Source organism: Puma concolor, chromosome B4, assembly GCF_028749965.1.
Source record: "Puma concolor isolate L17-30 chromosome B4, mPumCon1.1.hap2, whole genome shotgun sequence".
In the NCBI taxonomy this organism is placed as follows: domain Eukaryota; kingdom Metazoa; phylum Chordata; class Mammalia; order Carnivora; family Felidae; genus Puma; species Puma concolor.
The window spans coordinates 21556546-21577514 of record NC_141673.1 but is presented as its reverse complement, the minus strand read 5'-3'; the positions used below and the strand labels follow the sequence as shown (position 1 = coordinate 21577514).

General features: G+C 35.7%; 1 protein-coding gene across 1 annotated transcript in view; it reads right to left on the bottom strand.

The window, feature by feature from the left end:
* Positions 1–698: 698 nt before the first annotated feature.
* BLTP3B (bridge-like lipid transfer protein family member 3B) overlaps positions 699–20969 on the bottom strand; it is a 113766-nt gene continuing 93495 nt past the window's right edge. Inside the window, exons 20-21 of the mRNA XM_025926661.2 lie at positions 6011–6204; positions 699–4200 (exon numbers count right to left, since the gene is read on the bottom strand). Coding sequence (XP_025782446.1) covers positions 4081–4200; positions 6011–6204 — 314 coding nt within the window. The 3' untranslated portion in view covers positions 699–4080. The remainder of the gene's footprint in view (positions 4201–6010; positions 6205–20969) is intronic.

Genomic DNA, 20969 nt, shown 5'->3' with positions numbered 1-20969 from the left:
ATAGGACTGTCAGATCTTCACAGCCACAACACCATATGTTACAATCAAAGCCAGATGACATTATGGCACTCTAGCAGTTTCATGAAGTGATGTGCTAATTTTCTGTTTTGTGATGGTTTGTGATAAATCAACTACAAGTTCAGAGACTAAAAATTCTGAAGAAAACACTATCGCAAATTTCTCCATTGCCCACCTTTTTCTTTCCCTAAGGACTCAAAGTGTCTGTTCCTTTAAATAACTACCACTATTTACTTTCTACCAGTGTTCCATCTCTCCTCAATCCAACGTAGAGGAAAAACTTAATACCTAAAAAACACCCTTGATACCTCATCCACTCATTTTATTCTTTCAACAGATTTATTGAGCACCTACTATGTGCCAGCCACTGTATGAGGCATAAGGAATACAAAGTTGAACATTGACAACAAAAACACGGTTCCTGTCCTCATGGGGGTTTACAGTCTAGAGGGTCTACATTAATCAAATAAATACATATAAAATTACAAAAATGTTCAACGCTAAGTAGAGGTATGTGTTCATGTGATAACAGACAACAGTGGTTCTTACTGTGTGACCGGAATTAAGGAATGCTTCCCTGAGGAAGTGATGAATAAGTGAGATCTGAAAGACAAGTAAGAATTAAACTAGGCAATGCAACGGGAAGAGGTATTTCAAGACAAAGGAACACAAACAAAGGCTCCTGTGGTGGAAGAAGCACTTTAATTCCCACTCATTCCAGATACCTGAAGTGCAACGAAGTAACAAAGTAACTGAAACACGATGTACAATTATGTGCCAGCCACCGTTTTAATGGTTTGGACATTAACTCTTTTAATGCTCAGAATTATACCCTAAATAGTGGCTCTAACTTAAATATTTTTGTTTTCATCTTAAGAGCAAGAAAAAGCCATTAAAGTGGGTAAGAATAGGGATGGGGGGGGGGTTGCCTTGATTAAAACTGCACTTCAAAAGAGAATTTTGCCTGCAGTAGAGTGAATCAGAGGAGGGCCAGAGGAGCTGTAGGAAGACCAGTCAGGAGGCAACTGCAGTAAAGCAGGCAAAAGGTGCTGATGGTGGCTAGGGAGGCGATGAGAGGTGGAGAGAAGCCGACAAATACGAGAGATGACAGGACCTGGTAAAGAGCTGACGGTGGGGGGCAGGTAGGGAGAGGAAAGTGTCTAAGAGTAGTTCAGGGTTTCCAGTTTGGGAACCAGGGTGATGGTGGTACCATTCACTGAAATAGGAAATGTCTTGAGTAGAGTGGAGATTAATAAAAACTTGTTAAAGTGGAAGTTATTATAACTCCTTGTGACAAATACCAAATAACTACAACAAATCCAGAAAGGAGTTTCTGGTTAATTTTTCTACATATATTTTCATGCAATCACACCTAGCCATTCTTATGTGGCTTAAATAAAAATAACATTTCATCACAATTAATGTCACAGGGTGGTCTTTTGAAATTCTAGGACAAAATGAGATAAGAAAAAAAAATACAAGATACTAAGAAAATGTTTTTGATGTACATAAAATTAAAAGGCAAAACACAATTACCATTTCAGCCCGTGATCACTAACATCTCTGGCTAGAGACTCAGTGCAAATAACGTAAAAGTAAAAATAAAAAATATGGCAACTTTTTTTTTCTACTTTATGATCATTAAAAAATTCTGGTAAGTTTATCATAGGTTTACTCCTGTATTTCTCACACTGTGAAAAGGTTGGGGTTAACTTAAACAAAGGTTCTCCCACTATCTTCTAAGTAGTTTGAAAAATATACACACATCACACTTGCACAATTAAAAGTATTATATTTATCTTATAAAAAAAAAACAGATAAAAGTAAGTAAATGACTCCTTTCCCTACCTCTGGCAAAATCTGTAAATTAATGACAAAGGTAAAATAAAAACATATAATTGGGATTTAAGTCAAAAGGGCAAGTTATTGATTGTGATTTCAGTCAAGTCACTTGTTCTTTTTTAAGCCACAGGGTTTGTTTGTTTGGTAAAAGTTATAAAATGTGAGTAATACCTACCTCCCAGATTTGTTGTGAGAATTACATGAGATAATGTTTTTCAAAGTGCTTTACGAATTTTAAATCTCTATAAAAATAGTACTCACTATAAATTTAAAAAGTCCAACAAAGCATATAAGAATGCTCAAATCAATATTAATTATCATCTCTACTGTTTATATGCTTCTTGAGAAGGCCAAGTAAACTAAAAAGGAAAAAGGAAAACATCCAGCTTCTGTAACACTAAACAATTACACCACAAATTTAAAACTTCTATGGAGCAAATAAGGCAGTCCTGAGAAACTGTCAGCTCTGAAGAAGTTAATGTCCCATCAGTCCTGCTTTTGTGTAAGAGACTGCTTTTGTTGAATACCTACAAATCAACAGTACTCTAAACTAAGGATATAAGCTGTATGTTTTAAATCTTTAATTAGACCTTTGCTTTTAGTCTAAGACTACTATATAGTTTTAGATTAACATGGTTTAAAGGTGATTTTTAAAATACTCTGAGGTAAAAAATTAACAATTTAATTTGTTCTTTGCTATATCCTCAGCTCCCACAACAGGCCTGTATTTTTAAATAATGTCAATGAAAATGGATGTTACAGAAGGAAAAAAAAGGCCAGTATTGTTTTCAGTGAAATCTAAATCACTCCAACACTTAATGTAAATGAAACATGTATTTTCCTCCAAGTATTCCGATATAGGGATGGCTATGGAAGTCATGCCAAACAAAGCACCATAAGTGTTGTAATGTCATTTAAAATCTTCAAGTATCTTAAAGAAAGAGTACTCTGAGCTGTTTCATGTTATAGCTTGGATATATTTATGTTTAAGAATGTGAATTTTAAAATAGACCCTACTTAGTTTAATTCTATCAGAAATATATTTTAAATCTTTAAAAACATCTGTTTCTTAAACACTCATAAACTTTTATAATGCATGATTTTCTCTCTCATGTTGGTTTCAATCTTAACAATCCCTAGAAAATAGAATTCAAAATGTACCATTATTCTTATTATAGAAGATAATATTTATATCACAGAGACCTTTAATCAAAACTAGCTTTATAAATACAATATGTGTAAACATCTACCTAATATGTTACTACAAGAATGGTATGAAATTTTATGTATATGAAAAGAAAATTCTCTGCAAACATTCCCCTCCTTAAATAGAGAAAAGATAAAGGTAAAGAAATAATATAAATAGTATTAATTAAAATTCTTGTAGTTACAAATGCTACCAAATGTAGGGATAGTTAAATTACTCTTTTACTTCTAACATAAACTGTTTAAGGAATGTACAAGTAATGCTTTCTAAATCAGTTGGCCATATACTGTAATGCTTTGCTTTTTTACAGTTTGTGCTTTTTATTTTTACATTTGTACGATCTTTTAGTTGAAAATTATAGCTTTAACTTATACAGTTTATTAATCATTTTAAATGATTTGTTTTTCACATTTTCAAATTACTTTGTAAGTTCAGTAGGGTGATGATTTTCCAGAATTTTCAAACCCAGTCAATATAATTTATTAACTTGATTGGACTTTTCCACAGTAATTAAATAATTATAGATTTTAAGTACATAATTTTAATAACATTTAAAAGGTAAGCCTCCTTTTAATTACACTAGCCCTAAAAGCATTTGAATCTTTGTAAATAAATTATTAACAAATAGTGATAAATAAAACCAGCAATCTGTGGGAACACAATAGCTTTCCAATTTTCTTTTTAAAAAGTGCCTATAATGTGATATCAAAATTAGGAAATGACACCTTCTTTCCATTAGGCATGTAATTATTTTACAGTATGTGCTGACTTCCCCCTATCATACCAGTTTAAAAGAGGGTTAAACCCCAAAACACAAAACAACCAAAAGATTGTAATGCCCGTACCTAATACTTTCTAAACTGGCTTTGGAACAGTCACCACTTCATCACATTCTACTTCATTTTATTGTCATTTCATGAAAAGGAAAGTCTTCTGCTATTGGTAACATAACATTATAAATACAACCTCCCTACTCCACAGCTATTAATTTTAATTTTTGATTGCCATTCCTGTTATTCAACTGTCATCTTCTTTATATGATGAAGAAGAGCATCTTTTTCCAAGTGAGCCTCTGCAAGAGCCATTTTAGCTTTGGCCAATTCCTGTTTAAGAAATTCATTCTCTTCCATGAGCTGAAATGATAAATTTGGGAAGTAAGAGAATTTAATCATTTTCAGAATATACAGACTATTTACACAGTATCTAAAGGTGTGACACTTGGGATAGTAAAAACACCCAGTGCTGGTGAGAGTGGACTTAAGATGAAGCACTTTATAAATCTAATAGTGATTTTGTTTAATTTCAAATCCCCTCAACCTCTCTGTGGTTTTACACACTGCTGACCTTGCTCTTCCTTCCTAAGCCTCTCTCTTTTACCTTTTATGCCTCAGTTCTTTCATGTTTATCTCTGCTCACCCACAGGCTTTTCTTCCTTTCCTCTGCTGTTTAAGAACCCTTAAATGTTACTACTCTGTTAGATTCTGTAATTGGTCATCTTATAACTTGAGTCACTCACTCTCTTAGATGATCTCATCTATTCCTATGGGTCTATCACATAACTTGATCTAGCACGAAACTTTGTCTTGAGCCACAGGCCCATATTCTGAATATCTCATTAAACATTTCATCCAGATGGCCAATAGGTCTCCCCTCCCACATTAAGACTCAGTTGAAGTACTTTTTCCTCTTCGAACTATTCCCTAACCCCTAACTATGAAGATTTAATGATAAAACTCAGTAAGACCTTTCTCTCCTCCAAAACACATTTACACAGATACATTAATATATACATGTTTAATTTCAAAAAGTTCTCAAGACTTCTTTGGGTCCAGCTTAAGAATTCCTGCCTTAAACCAAGTTGGGTATTCCCTATACTTCTCCAATCTCCAGCATTGCACTTGCATTGCAGTATGTTATGACCATCAATTACACACTTCTATCTTTCCCACTAGACTTCAAGTTTCTTGATGGGGATGATATATTGTTCAATTTTCTATTGCTAGCTCAAAGGTGACATCCAAAAAATTCTGGTGAACAGATAAGTGAACTCATTCTTTGGTTCTAGCATAGAGAATTAAAATTCTGCTGGATATTTTATTTATAATAACAAAAATAAGAAGCAACTCAAATGTTAACAAATATTAAGAGGAAGAATTAGAAGTGATAGCACGGGGTACCTGGGTGGCTCAGTTGGTTGAGCATCCAACTCCTGACTTTGGCTCAGGTCATGATCTCACAGTTTCATGAGTTCGAGCCAGCCCATGTCAGGCTCTGTGCACAGAGCCTGCTTGAGATTCTCCCTCTCTCTCTGCCCCTCCCCTGCTTGCACTTTTTCTGTCTCTCTCAAATAAATAAATAAACTTAAAAAAAAGTGATAGTACATTCACATCCATATTACTCTGCCATTAAAATAAATATGAAGCATATGTAGCAATATGGAAAAATATTTGTTAAACCATGTTAAGTAAAAAATATATATAGTATATACATTAGAAAAATAATTATTTTGAAAAATTATGGAAAAGAGTCTGAGAGGAAAATTTTTAAAATATATATTGATAGCACTGCAGACAGTTAGAATGCATTAAAGTTGTTTAAAAATATTTTTCCAATGTTCTGAAATATTATAATACTTTCACAAACTTAAAATGAAGACATCAAAAAGAACCTATCCTCCAGGATTCTTTTCTAGATTCCAGGAACTGGTACTCTCCCACATTTACTCCTCTACCTTCTCATTAGACTACAACCTTTGTGAAGGCTGGGAATGTTCCAATCTTGCTCAACACTATATCCATGGCATCTAACACAGTGCCTGGGCACATAATAAGCACTCAATAAACATTATTTAAATGAATAAATGAATAATGTTTTGACTTTTTAGTATCTAGTATTTGTTTCAATTGCCCAAATTGAATGAGAATAAATTAGTTTTCCAATTACCTGTTCCCTAGTAAAATCAAAGGAGCACCCAGGAAAGTTAACCAACTGAGAAGGCCAAGGAACCTCTGGACTTGTCTGAGTGGCTTGAGTGATGCTGTGCTGTTCCTTCACATCATACTCTTCACTGGTAAGCAGGACTGAGTCACTTTTGACTTTGTTTTTCAAATCATTTCCAGTGTTAAGCATCTGAGAATCTGATCGGACAAATAAAATGCTCAGGTAACATTGCAAAATATGTGATATATATTAAGTTCTATTGTGAAAAACTAATTTTAGGAAATACATCTCTATTAGTATGAAAACATTATAATTAAATAGAAACACAAGTTAAGTCAATAAAGCCAAAAGCTCGTTCACTGAAAAGGTGAACAAAATCAACAAAAGTCTAGTTACACTGACAAAAACAAAAAAAAAAAAAAAAGAAATTACTAGAATCCGAAATTAAGAAGGTGACATTACTATCAACCTGACATAAATAAAAATTAAAAGGAATACTATGAACAACTATACACCAATAAATTAGATTAACCTACATGAAACAGAATAATTCCCCAAAACCCAAAATACTAAAATAGACTTAAAGAAGAAATAGACAATGCAAATACACATATAGCCGGTAAAGAGTCTGATCAAGAATCAAAAAACCTACCCACAAATAAAAAGCCCAGGCCCATATGGCTTCAATGGTGAATTATATCAAACATGGAAAGATTTAACTACAAATCTTTACAAACTCTTTCAAAAATTGAGGAGCATTTCTCAATTCATTATATAAAGCCAGACAAAGAAACCACATGAAAACTAAAATGAATATGCTTATATAAATATGAAAATAAAAATATTCAACAAAACATTAGTAAACTGAACCTCATAGTATGTATAAATAATTATACACCATGACCAAGTGCGATTTATCCCAGGAATGCAAGGTTAATTTAATATCCGAAAATCAATTAATGTAATACATCACATCAATACAACAAAAGCCACATGATCATCTCAATAGATGGAGAAAACGTCTGAAAAAATCAACACTTCCATGAAAAAAATACTCTGCAGACTAGGAACAAAAGGAAACTTCCTCAATTTGATAAAGGGCATCTATTGAGTTAATATCATACTTAATGGTAAGAGACCAGACATTTTCCCCCTAAGATCAGGAATAAGACAGGATATTTGTTCTCACCACTTTCACTCAACATTATCCTAGAGGTTCTAGCCAATGCAATTAGGCAAACAAACAAACAAACAAAAAAGTAAAAGGAATCCAGATTAGAAAGGAAAAAAATAGGGCACCTGTGTGGCTCAGTCAGTTAAGTGTCTGAGTCTTGATTTCAGCTCACGTCATAATCTCACAGTTGTGAGACTGAGCTGGGCATGGAGCCATTCTAAGATTCCCAATCTCCCTTGCCCCCTCCCCTGTTTGTGTGCACACATGCACTCTCCTTTGGGGGGGGGGGGGAGAAAAAGAAAGAAAGAAAATAAAAGAAAAGAAAGACAGACAGACAGACAGACAGAAAGAAAAAGGAAGGAAGGAAGGAAGGAAGGAAGGAAGGAAGGAAGGAAGGGGAACAAACTATCTCTATTCACAGATGACATGATCTTATATATAGAAAAAAACCCTAAAGAATCCACTAAAACACTCTTAGAACTAATGAATAATCTCAGCAAGGTTGAAGAAAGAAAGAAAGAAAGAAAGAAAGAAAGAAAGAAAGAAAGAAAGAAAGAAAGAAAGAAAGAAAGAAAGAAAGAAAGAAAGAAAGAAAAAGGAAGGAAGGAAGGAAGGAAGGAAGGGAAGGGAACAAACTATCTCTATTCACAGATGACATGATCTTGTATATAGGAAAAAACCCTAAAGAATCCACTAAAACACTTAGAACTAATGAATGATCTCAGCAATGTTGCAGGATATAAGGTCAGTATACAAAAATCAGTTGTTATTCTAAACACTTGTAATGAACAATCACAACTAAAATGAAAACAATTCTATTTAAAATGTCACCAAAAAAATAAAATACTTAAAATTTAACAAAAAATATGCAAAACTTATGCTCAGAAAATTCTAAGCTTTCAGTAATCTCTTTGACATCAGCTGTAGCAACAATTTTCTAGATAGGTCTCCTTAGGCAAGGTAAATAAAAGTAAAAATAAACTATTGGGACTATATCAAAATATAAAGTTTCTGTACAGCAAAGGAAATAATCAACAAAACTAAAAGGCAACCTATTGAATGGGAGAAGTTATTTGCAAATGACATATCTGATAAAGGGTTAGTATCCAAAATCTATAAAGAACTGATACAACTGATTACCCACCCCCCAAAACACAAATAACCCAATTAAAAATTAAAAAAAAATCCAATTAAAAAATCCATAAAAATCCAGACATTTCTCCAAAGAAAACATCCAGATGGCCTGTTCAAAAGACACATGAAAAGATGCCCAACATCATTCATTCATTAATATCTGGGAAATGCAAATCAAAACTACAATGAGACATCATCTCACACCTGTCAGAATGGCTAAAATCAAACAAAGAAGAAACAACCAGTGTTGGCAAGGATGTGGAGAAAAAGTAACCCTTACACACTATTGGTGGAGATGCAAACCAGTGCAACCACTGTAAAAAACAGTATGGAAATTCCTCAGAAAGTTAAAAATAGGACTACCCTATGACCTAGTAATTGCACTACTGGGTATTTACCCCCCCCAAAATACAAAAACACTAATCTGAAGGGATACATACACCCCTACATTTATTGCGGCATCATTTACAATAGCCAAACTATGGAAGCAGCCCATGTGTCATGGATAAATGAGTGAATAAAGTAAGATGTATACATACATGGAATATTATGAGCCATCAAAAAGAATGAAATCTTGCCATTTGCAGCAACACGGACAAGGAAGAGAATGTAATTGCTAAGCAAAATAAGTCAGAGAAAGACAAATACCATATGATCTCACCCACATGTGGAATTTACAAAAACAAATGAGCAAAGAAAAAAGAGAGAGAGACAAACCAAGAAAAAGACTCCTAACTATAGGGAACAAACTGATGGTTACCAGAGGATGGTTGGGGGGAGGGGAGCGGGAAGGAGATGTAATAGGTGAAATAGGTGATGGGGATTAAAGAGTACACTTATCATGATGAATAAACAAACAAACCCAAAACTACAACGGTAAACCATTTCATACTAAGATGCCTATAATAAAAAAGTCAGGTATTAATGAGTATTGGCAAACAAGTGAAGTTGGAACTCTTATACGCTGCTACTGGTAAATATGTAGAATGGTGCAACCACTATGGATAACAGTCTGGCAGTTCCTCAAATGGTTAAAAACAGTTACATGTCCCAATAATTCTATACTTAAAATGTATACCCAGAAGAAAAACTTATACATACATGTTTATAGCAGTATAATTCATAATAGCCCAAAAGTAGAAACAATCCAAATGTCCATCATGCAATGGATGGATAAACAATATTTAGTAAATCCATATAATAAATATTATTTGGCCTTACAAAGGGATGGAGTACTAATATATGGAACGACATTAATGAACTTTGAAAATATCTAGCGCAAGAAGTTAGTAATAAAAGGCCATAATACTACATGATTTCACTTATATGAAATGTCCAGAATAGATAGGTAAATCTACAGAGACAAAAAGTAAATCAGTGGTTGTCTAGGGGTGGAGGAGGAACGGGGAGAGCCTGCACCATTTCTGAACATATTAAATATGACTGAATTGTATACTTAAATTGGGTGAATGGTATGGTATGTAAATTATATCTCAAAAATGTTTTTATTTTATTATTTTTTTTTTAAATTTTTTTTTCAACGTTTATTTATTTTTGGGACAGAGAGAGACAGAGCATGAACAGGGGAGGGGCAGAGAGAGAGGGAGACACAGAATCGGAAACAGGCTCCAGGCTCCGAGCCATCAGCCCAGAGCCCGACGCGGGGCTCGAACTCCCGGACCGCGAGATCGTGACCTGGCTGAAGTCGGACGCTTAACCGACTGCGCCACCCAGGCGCCCCCAAAAATGTTTTCATTAAAAATTAATTTTTAATAAAAAAATTAGGCAGGAAGTATCTACGTCAACATTTTTTCTTCCTTTTTGGATCATATATAGTCAGAGCACTTTAGGTTGCATGTGAACTGAAGCCCAAATCACAACTTGCTTTTTTTTTTTTTTTTTTTTAATTTTCTTTTTTTTTTGAACGTTTATTTATTTTTGGGACAGAGAGAGACAGAGCATGAACGGGGGTGGGGCAGAGAGAGAGGGAGACACAGAATCGGAAACAGGCTCCAGGCTCTGAGCCATCAGCCCAGAGCCTGACACGGGGCTCGAACTCACGGACCGCGAGATCGTGACCTGGCTGAAGTCGGACGCTTAACCGACTGCGCCACCCAGGCGCCCCAAAACTTGCTTTTAAAAAAGAAAATGTACCTAAAACTTATATAACATTGTGAGTCAACCATACTTCAATAAAAAAATAATAAAATTTTTTGTAATAAAAAAGGAAATGTATTTGACTCTAACAGGGAGTCCAAATGATGGTGCTTCAGTCCATTACTGATAGTGGATATTGGGTTCATATGATGTCTTCAGGAGTGTCATTTTAGGAACCTGATTTTATATTTCTAAAGTCCATTTTTCTTTTCCTTTGTGTTGAACCAGTCATATGATGGCAAAGGTGGTCTCTAATGACCCCAAACAAGTTTTACAGCCTGTGACCCTTTCTCTCTTAGTGTCCTTATCAATTCACAAAACCTCAATACTTGGATCATAGTCAACTCATGTACCACTCACTGTGTCCCAAAGGCTGGTCTTTTTTTTTTTTTTTTTTTTTTTTTTGAGTGAGAGTGTGTGCACACATGCACAAGCGTAAGTGGGGGAGGGGCAGAGGGAGAGGGAGAGAGCCTCAAGCAGGCTCCATGCCCAACGCAGAGCTGGATTTCAAGATCATGGGATCCGGACCTGAGTCAAAGACTCTTAACTGACTGAGCCACCCAGCCCCCCCATCCAAAGGTGGTAGTCTTTTGATTGGTCAGGCTGGGACCTATTCCCACTTTTGTGATAGGGTCACATGATTGTCAGGTCCACCAAAATAACATGAAATGAGAGAATGGCAGTTTGCCAAATCAAATTGTATTGAGTGGACTAAGGAGTAATATCTGCTCAATATAATTTTCCCCTTAAAAAGATTCCAAGAAGAAATAATTGCCAAATTATTCTCCATGATGATTCCATCAATTTTACCCCTACTCTCTCTATATATATAAATGGAATAGTTCTATTTACATGGTTAAATGACATCAAGTTGAGTTTTGGTCCGTTCTATGCTTCATTTTATTATAGTGGTCCCAAATCAGAAACTACTTTTTATAATAATGGCTTGCATCAGTTATGTTTTTAGTAATATAACTAGAAAAAAACTACAAAAACTGTTGTGTTGGTTCAGACTTGCATACCACTCAGCTTGGTACTGACTGTAAGAGAAACTTACAGAAACTGTAAGAAAATACTATGCCACAGGAAAGCCAAGTTCTATACTCTCTAATAACACCTCTACTTGATTAGCAACTTATACTTTCATTTTCAGACTTTAAAAGGAGCAAAACTTCTTTTAAATGAAACTTGTCACAGAATGCTAATAAAGACTAAAAATAAGAGCTGAGGTACACTGACTATAGTTAGGATAATAGAGGACCCAGGACTTCCTCTATTTAGCTTATATCTCACTTCTCATGGGATCCTAAGAATAATGAAAAAACACTGACTAAACAATTCTGAAATCCATTTATTTCAATCATTGGGAGATGGATGAGGAGAAAAAAGGGGAGGAGACAGAAGGGAAGAGAAAGACATATGGGGAGAGGGAATGAAGGAATGAGGCAGAGAAGGAGGGAGAAGAAAGATGGAGAATGGAAGAGTGGGGAGGATGGGAGGAGAGGAAGAGCCATGTACAGGGTAAGGGGAGATGAAGAGGGAGAGGTAAGTGAGGAGGAGGAGGTAGGAAGTGAAAAGGAAGAAATAAAAAGGAAGAGAATGGGAGGGAAGGGGCAGGAGGAAGAAGGTAAAAAGATGAGAGGGAATGCGAAGAGAGAGAACCTGTGAATGATAGAGGTGATTGGAATCTGTTAGAGTAGAAAGATCTGTTTCCTTTTATACACTTTAAAGAGCTTCTTTCAAGTTTTTTGGACAAATTATGATGAAAAAATCCATGCCTCTCATGGATGAAATGGGCAGCTTCTTACAGTGACATACTTTTTCCCTTAGCACAGGCTCTTTCAACTTGAAGAAGCCACTCGATGTGTCTAAACTTACATTTCTTGGGGCGCCTGGGTGGCGCAGTCGGTTAAGCGTCCGACTTCAGCCAGGTCACGATCTTGCGGTCCGTGAGTTCGAGCCCCGCGTCGGGCTCTGGGCTGATGGCTCAGAGCCTGGAGCCTGTTTCTGATTCTGTGTCTCCCTCTCTCTCTGCCCCTCCCCCGTTCATGCTCTCTCTCCCAAAAATAAATAAAAACGTTGAAAAAAAAATTTAAAAAAAATAAATAAATAAATAAACTTACATTTCTTCGTTTGCAAAATGGAGGTGATAAGAATACTTGCCTTAATTATCTCAAAGGGTTCTGGTAAGAATTAGTAGATATTTAATGTAAAATAACTTTATAAATTGGCAAGCATTACCCAAATATTAATTGTTATCAGTACTACAGAAGGTATTGATAAATTTCTGACTTTAAATATAGACTTTACTAGTTATTTGTTTATTCCAATAAGAAATTTCTATTCATTTTTCTTCTCTGGTCATACAGACTCTTCAGAGTTTAGGCTTTACACCAACCACTAGGTTTCATTACTAAAAAAATCTTCCCACATTCCCAGTTAGGAACCATTACAGCAATGATTCTAGGAGTGTGTATGGAAGAGCTGCTTATCACAGACCTTTAAATATACATTGCCCCTCCCCCATTACGTTCTGATATAATCTATTGGGAGGTAGTCCCTCCATCACAATCGTTTGGGTTGAGAATCAATGCCACAATAGCCATTGCTCCAGATGGGAGACTGTTTTGATACTTTGATGCCTTAAATTTGATGCTTCTGAGTTTAGATATTTTTAAAAATCTAGCATATGCCTTTTCCTCTAATATGCCCTCACTACCTAAAGTGCTCTGCTGAAAAGACCCAATTAAATATCATTTTAAAGACAAGAAAAAATATATTCTTAAAATGTAGTACATTTAATAAGGATCAGCTTCTAGTTTTCCCAGATGTAAGAAATTAAGTACATAATATGTGAGACATGCCTTAATGAGAAAATAAAAATAGTTATTACCTTGCTTTCATTAGGGTAGACTAGTAACTAAGACGTGATTTTTTTTTTTTTTTAAATTCACACAACTTTAAAGACAAATGCAAACAGAATTTCCATATTGAACCAATCTTCATGCATATACCTTTGCCTGACCGGTGATTTACTTTGGCCTTTAGCTACTGCATTAAAATACAGCTCACAGGGTGCCTGGGTTACTTAGTCCCATGAGCATCGGACCCTTGATTTTGGCTCAGGACAGGATCTCACGATTCCAAATGTTGCAAAGGCCTCCCTGAATGGGATTTTCTCACGCCTCTCTCTGCCCCTCCCCCACTCATGCTCCCTCTCTCTCTCAAAATAAATAAAAATCTAAAAAAATTAATAAAATACAGTTCACAATTGGTAAAATATATACGTACCTAACTGTAAAATACAGATAAGAAATGTTGGGGAGAACACTCAAGGAGGAGAAATTTCCAAGCACCTTGGTTTTTTTTTTATGTTTAAATTTTTTTATTTTTTTAAGCCAACTCTACACCCATCATGGTGCTTGAACTCACAACCCTGAGATCAGGAGCCATAAAGCCCCTGGATTTTTAAATTAGTTTTTTACTCATTTTAATGTTTAATCCTATTTCTCTAATATGTGTATGCAAGTGGATTTTTTCAGATATTACAAACCTCTCATTTAAAAACAATATTGCTTTTGTCTTCTTTAGCAAAGAGTACTTATTTGGTAAGTTAGGTTCTGCATTTAGGGAATGTGAGAAATGCCAGGAATCAATCTTGAATGATAGCATTTTAGAGTGGGGAAGCATTAAAAATAATCTAATCTCACTTCATTGCCAATAATTCCCCAAGAATTACTTTAAGGATGTTTTAAAATTTATCAAGCATAAATATTTTATTTTCTGCTATACTTTTGTGTTAATGACAAACCTTATTTCACTGAAATGAGAGAAGCAGTCTGCATGAACTGTAAGGTTTGGAATCAGGTGCTATTTCTTTGAGATTCAATAAATAGAAGTTTCATGGGTATTTAAATTTTCCTGTTTTTTGAATCCATATATATATACATATACATATACATATACATATACATATACATATGTATATGTATATGTATATGTATATGTATATGTATATGTATATGTATATATATCTCCACATTACTCAAATTCTCCATAATTGATTTTTATGTACTCACTTTTAAAAAATATTTTAAAATGTACTCTGAAGCAGGTTTTCTCAGTATGGTTATACTTTTTTTTTTTTTTTTTTTTTACTGTTTATTTATTTTGAGAGAGAGAGACAACAAGAACAGGGAAGAAGGATCCCCAAAACTCCAAGATCATGACCTGAGCCAAAAGCAAGAACCAGATGCTTAACTGACTGAGCCACCCAGGCACCTCAGTATGGTTAGTATCTTAATATGGTACGATTACAAATAGGGTTGCTTTATATTTTTCAGTTATGTTGTTAGATAGATAAAAGTTTAGATAAAAGAAGTTTAGATAAAAGTTAGATAGATAGACTTGTGTTTTGGGAGGTCTTTTATCAATGAAATCTTTCTTTGGGGTCAAAAAATTTAACAGGCACTTCACCAAAGAAGATAAACAGATGGCAAATGGCATATGAAAACATACTCTGCATCATATGTCATCAGGGAAATGCAAATTAAAACAACTTATGACTAAACAGTGATTTAGAATGGTCAAAATCCAGAACAGACAATAAATGCAAGGAAGGATGTGGAGCAGCAGGAACTCTCATTCACTGCTGGTGAGAAATGGTACAACCACTTTCTTACAAAATAAACCATATATTTACCGTAAGACCCAGCAATCATGTTCCTTGGTATTTACTCAAAGGAGCTGAAAAATTATGTCCACACAAAAGCCTGCGCATGGATGTTTTGTGATAGTTTTTTTATTTATAACTACCAAAAAGTGGAAGAAACCACAATGTCCCTCAGTAGGTGAATGGATAAATAAACTGTGGTACATACAATGTAATATTATTCAGCTCTAAAAAGAAATCAGCTATTAAACCTTGGTGGGGGGGGGGGGGACAAACAGAGAGGAATCTTTAATGTATATTACTAAATGAAAAAGACCAATCTAGTAAGACTACATACTATATGATTCCAACTACATGACATTCTGGAAAAGGTAAAACTATGGAGACAGTAATAAGATTGGGGCTGCAGTGGGGAGGGAGGATAAACAGAGTACAGAGGATTTTTAGGGCAGCAAGACTGCTCTGTAAGTTATTACTAAACTGATGGATATATGTCATTATATGTTTGCCCAAACATACAGAATGTATGACACCAAGAATAACTCTAATGTAAACTATGGGCTTTGAGTGATAATGATGTGTCAATGTAGGTTCATCAACTGTAACAAAAGTATCACTCAGGTGGAAGATGTTTATGACAGGAGAGGCTATGAGGTTATGCACCTGTGGTAGCAGTGGGTATATGGGAAATTTCTGTGCCTCTGCTCAATTTTGCTGTAAACCTAAAAATGCTCTAAAACTCTTTTAAAAAACTGTCCCATTTCCCACTGTTAGTTTTAAATTTAATGTTATCTCTCATTTCCTTTTTGTTAGCTTTTGTCTGGTATATATTTTTGTTCCATCACATATTTTCAGTGTCTCTGTGTCATTTTATTTTGAAGGAATATTTTTGAAATTTGAAGGAATATGTCCTGCCGCACATACCTTGATTTTTCCCCTAACACTATCTTAGTGCCTCTGCCTTTTAACAAGGGAATTTAAACAATTCATATTTACCACAATGACTTAACTGTTACATTCTAATTTAATGTTTTCTATTTATCATGCTTCCTTTTTATTCCATTTTTAATTTTTTACCTTTTGTTAGATTAATTGGATATTGTCATCCAAGTTTCTCCTCAGTCCTAATGGTTTAAAGATTATTATCTTTAGTAATCTAAGGTTATATATACAATATTAGCACATATTATTTAAACACACATTGTTCTATCAAAGTCTAGTGTAACTGCCCTCTTAAAAGGACAAAAAAAACAAAAACAAGACAAAAACTTAAGCACAATTTTATTAACCTATTTCCCTTCCTTTTCCCCCCAGTGCAACCTCTCATACAAACGTCATATAGAATTTTAGTTACACATTAAAAACAATTTTCCTTATAGAAATGAACAAAAATTTAGGTTTAACACCAAGTTTTACTAGTTTCTTATTACTGTTCCTTACTAATTTTTCATTTTAATTAATTCTATTAAAAAAAGCTGTTCTTATTTTTGCCTTTACTTTTTAAAATTTTTATACTTAAATATTTATTTAAGTAATCTCTACATCCAACATGGGGTTTGAACTTACAACCCGAGATCAAGGGTTACATGCTCCTCCAACTGAGTCAGCCAGGCACCCCCTTATTTTTGCCTTTAAAATAAAAGTTAAGGTTTGGGGCACCTAGGTGGCTCAGTAGGTTGAGTGTCTGACCTCGGCTCAGGTCATGATTTCGCAATTCGTGAGTTCAAGCCCCGCGCTGGGCTGTCCTGACAGGTCAGGGCCTAGAGCCTGCTTCCAATTCTGTGTCTCCCTCTCTTTCTGCCCCTTGCCTGCCCATTCTCATTCTCTCATTCATTCTCTCTCTCTCTCTCTCTCTCTCTCTCCTTCCCTCCACTCTCAAAAATAAACAGTAAAAAAATTAAAAGTTAAGGTTCAAATTATTGTCCCACAGAATTTTGAAGATATTACTTAACTATCTTTTAGCATCCAATGTTGCCAATGGAGAGTATGATGCAAATAAACCTGATTTTCATCCTTTTGCTTTTCTCTCTAAAAGAGTTTAAGACTTTTCTCTTTGTCTTCAGTATTACGAAATGTCACCAATATGTCTAGGTAAGATTTGTCTTTCACTCACTTTGCTCGGCATTTAGTTGGCTCTATCAACTTGAAGGCTTGTTTCTTCCTTCAAATTTGAGACATTTCATTACTTTTTAAATTATGTTTCCTAATTCCTTTTTTCCTGTTCTGTCTTTCTGGAACTCTCTTTAGATACATGCTCTCCTTCGTGTATGTGTGGCCACCTGAACACCACTGGTCAAAAGAAATGTGTTTCTCCTACCCGATGCCCTCCCACCCTATGAATATACCTCAACATCTTTAAATATTTCTTTCCCCTAGACTTCTTTCCCTATTCCCATGGCCCAGATACCCCCTGCACAATGAACTGCGCTTTGCTAGAGCTACAGCTCCTTGCAGCTCCTTTGCCGCTCTATTTTTCTTTCACTCTTTCCCTATTGTGTGTCTTTCTTAATGGTTATCTCAATGATTTTACCATACTTTTTAAACTTGTTTTTCCTCCCCTCTCCCTTTTTTAGAATACCCTTTGTTCAGTCTTTGCTATCTGTGCTATACAAAATAGCAGCCATTTAGCAACACATGGCTATTAAAATTTAAATTGATTAAATATATGGGGCGCCTGGGTGGCGCAGTCGGTTAAGCGTCCGACTTCAGCCAGGTCACGATCTCACGGTCCGTGAATTCGAGCCCCGCATCAGGCTCTGGGCTGATGGCTCAGAGCCTGGAGCCTGTTTCCGATTCTGTGTCTCCCTCTCTCTCTGCCCCTCCCCCATTCATGCTCTGTCTCTCTCTGTCCCAAAAAAATAAATAAACGTTGAAAAAAAAAAATTAAAAAAAAAAATAAATTGATTAAATATAAATAAAATTAAAATTCACTTCCTTAATTGCACTAGCCACATTTCAAGTGCTCAATAGCCACTTCATTATAGATTATAGAACATTTCCATAAGCAGGAAGTTATACTGCACATTGTTGTCATAGACATATTCAACTTTAGCTGTGTCCAGTGTTTTTAAGCTGTCTTTATTCACCCAGACATCACAAAAGTATGTTTTTTGAATATCTACTAGGCAAGACAGTATTTTAGGAGATAGGGATAGCAATGTATCAAATGAATTCCTGCACTCATGTAACTTACATGCTACTCAACAAATAAGAAAGAATATAGTATATCAAAAGGTTCTAAATGTTCACTGAGACCAGTAAGTAGGGCTAGGGAGAAAAGGAGTGACAGGAATGGGAGAAGGATAGATGGACAGAAATCTCTAAAAGGGGGGATGTGACCAGAGACCTGCGAAAAGTAATGAACTGAGGCATGGGGATATCTGAGGTAAGAGAATTCCAGGCAAAAGTACTGCCAAGTACAAACGCCCTGAGACAGGAGTCAGACTAACAGGAATGAATGGTGCAGAGGGGGAAAACAGCAGGGGATAACAATGGAGAAAAGCAAAGAACAAGATCATGTTGGATTTCGAAAGCCACTGGAAGGACCTCAGTAATTTTAATTGGATTGCAAAAGGAAGCCAGTGGAGGGTCTTTAGTTGAGAAGTTATTTGATACAAATTAAATTTTAACAATGGTACTCTGGTTGGTGGGTTGGTAATAGTGCAGGCAAACAAAGGCAGAAGAAGAAATACAACTTAGGAATTAACCAGAATAATTCAAGCAGATTTGGAAGTGCTAGTGTTATAGATGGTAGGAAAAGGTCCAATTCTGGTTGTTTCTTAAAGCTGGTGGTTTTAGGGAGGCTATTGTTTTTATTTCAAAGATAAGACTTTTAATTTTCAAAGATTTTTAACCGATTATTTTCCATAAGAGCTTGTTCTTATTCTAGGAGTTCAAAATCCTATCACGTGTTTATAAAAGTCTCTACTTTTCTTTGGCATTAACTGTATTATTCATTTATTTCTTGCCTCTTAATTGGTTTTTGAAATAGGCATTTTGTCATTTATTTCACCCATCCAACATTAGAATTCCTTTCTTAATGTGAAGAATTTCATTGGGGGAGTAAAATTTGCTTCCTTCAATAAATGTTGGAAAAGACTACTGAAACTTCCTGATTCCTTTCCATGAGTGTGACACAGATGTTGCCTCAAATTGTACTCACCTTAGATTTCCCTCAGATACTAAAGAAGGGAAGGGAGAGAACTTTCTCTTTCTGGGGGCAACAGCGGTGACAGTAGGGGCAAGGTCAAGTACCTAAGAATAAAAGTTCAAACAGGGCTGACTGCAGAAGTTGCCGTAAGGATGAATACACAGACCAATAATGACAGTAGTAGGGGCGCCTGGGTGGCGCAGTCGGTTAAGCGTCCGACTTCAGCCAGGTCACGATCTCGCGGTCCGTGAGTTCGAGCCCCGCGTCGGGCTCTGGGCTGATGGCTCAGAGCCCGGAGCCTGTTTCCGATTCTGTGTCTCCCTCTCTCTCTGCCCCTCCCCCGTTCATGCTCTGTCTCTCTCTGTCCCAAAAAAAATAAACGTTGGAAAAAAAAAAATTTTTAAAAAAATAATGACAGTAGTGCAAAATGAAAAATCAAGCGTCCAATGTCAGGCAGTAGTGTGTCCCATCACACTAGATTACAATGTAGTTGTGGTTTGGGGGTATGGATCTGACAGGTAAATCTTGAGCCTGGTTCCCCAGATCGCCCATGATTCTAAAACATATATATTTAAGAGCTTTGTTAAATGATTCATATGTCCCATTTACCCATTTAAAGTGTGTGGTCCAGGGGAGCCTGGGTGGCTGAGTTGGTTAAGCATCTGACTTCAGCTCAGGTCATGATCTCGTGGTTCATGGGTTCGAGCCCCATGTTGGGCTCTGTGCTGATAGCTCGGAGCCTGGAGCCTGGAGCCTGCTTTGGATTCTGTGTCTCCCTCTCTTTCTGCCCCTCCCGTCTTGCACTCTGTCTCTCTCTCTCTCTCTCAAAGGTAAACATTACAAAATTTAAAAAAAAATTAATGAAGTGCGTGGTCCATAGGTTTTTAGTACGCTCTCCAATGGTACAACCATCACCACAATCACTTTTAGAACATTTTCATCACCCTGAAATTCCACTGTACCTATTAGCAGTCTCTCCCCATTTCCTTCCAATCCTGCCTCCAGCCCTAGGTACCCACTAATTTACTTTGTCTTTACAGATCTGCCTTTCCTGGAAATTTCATGTAAATGAAATCATACAGTATGTGGTCTTTCATAACTGGCCTCTTTCATTTAGCATAACATTTTCAAAGCTTCCCTGCTGTGACATGTATTAGTGCTTCATTCTTTTTATTGCTGAATAATAATCCATTGTATGAATATATCACAGTTTCCTTGTCCACTCATACCATGATGACATTTGGGTTGTTTCCACTTCTGGGCTATTATGAATATTGTTCTTGTCAACATCAACATTTGTGTACAAGTTTTTGAGTGGACCTCTGTTTTTACTTCTCTTGAGTGGAACTTCTGGGTCATAAGTAATTCTGTTTAACTTTCAGAGTTACTGCCAAATTGTTTCTCAAGCACCCACACCATTTTACAAGCCCAGCTATGTAGGAGGGTTCCAATTTCTGCACATCCTCCCACCACTTGTTATCATCTGTCTTTTTGATTAGTCACCTTAGTAAGTCTGAAGTGTTATCTCATTGTGGTTTTGATTTACATTTCCATAATGGCTAATGACTTCAAGCATATTTTCATGTGCTCATTGGCCATTTTTATATCTTCATCAGAGAAGTATCTGTTCAAATCTTTGCCTATTTTTAAATTGGGTTATGTATCTTTTTTAGTT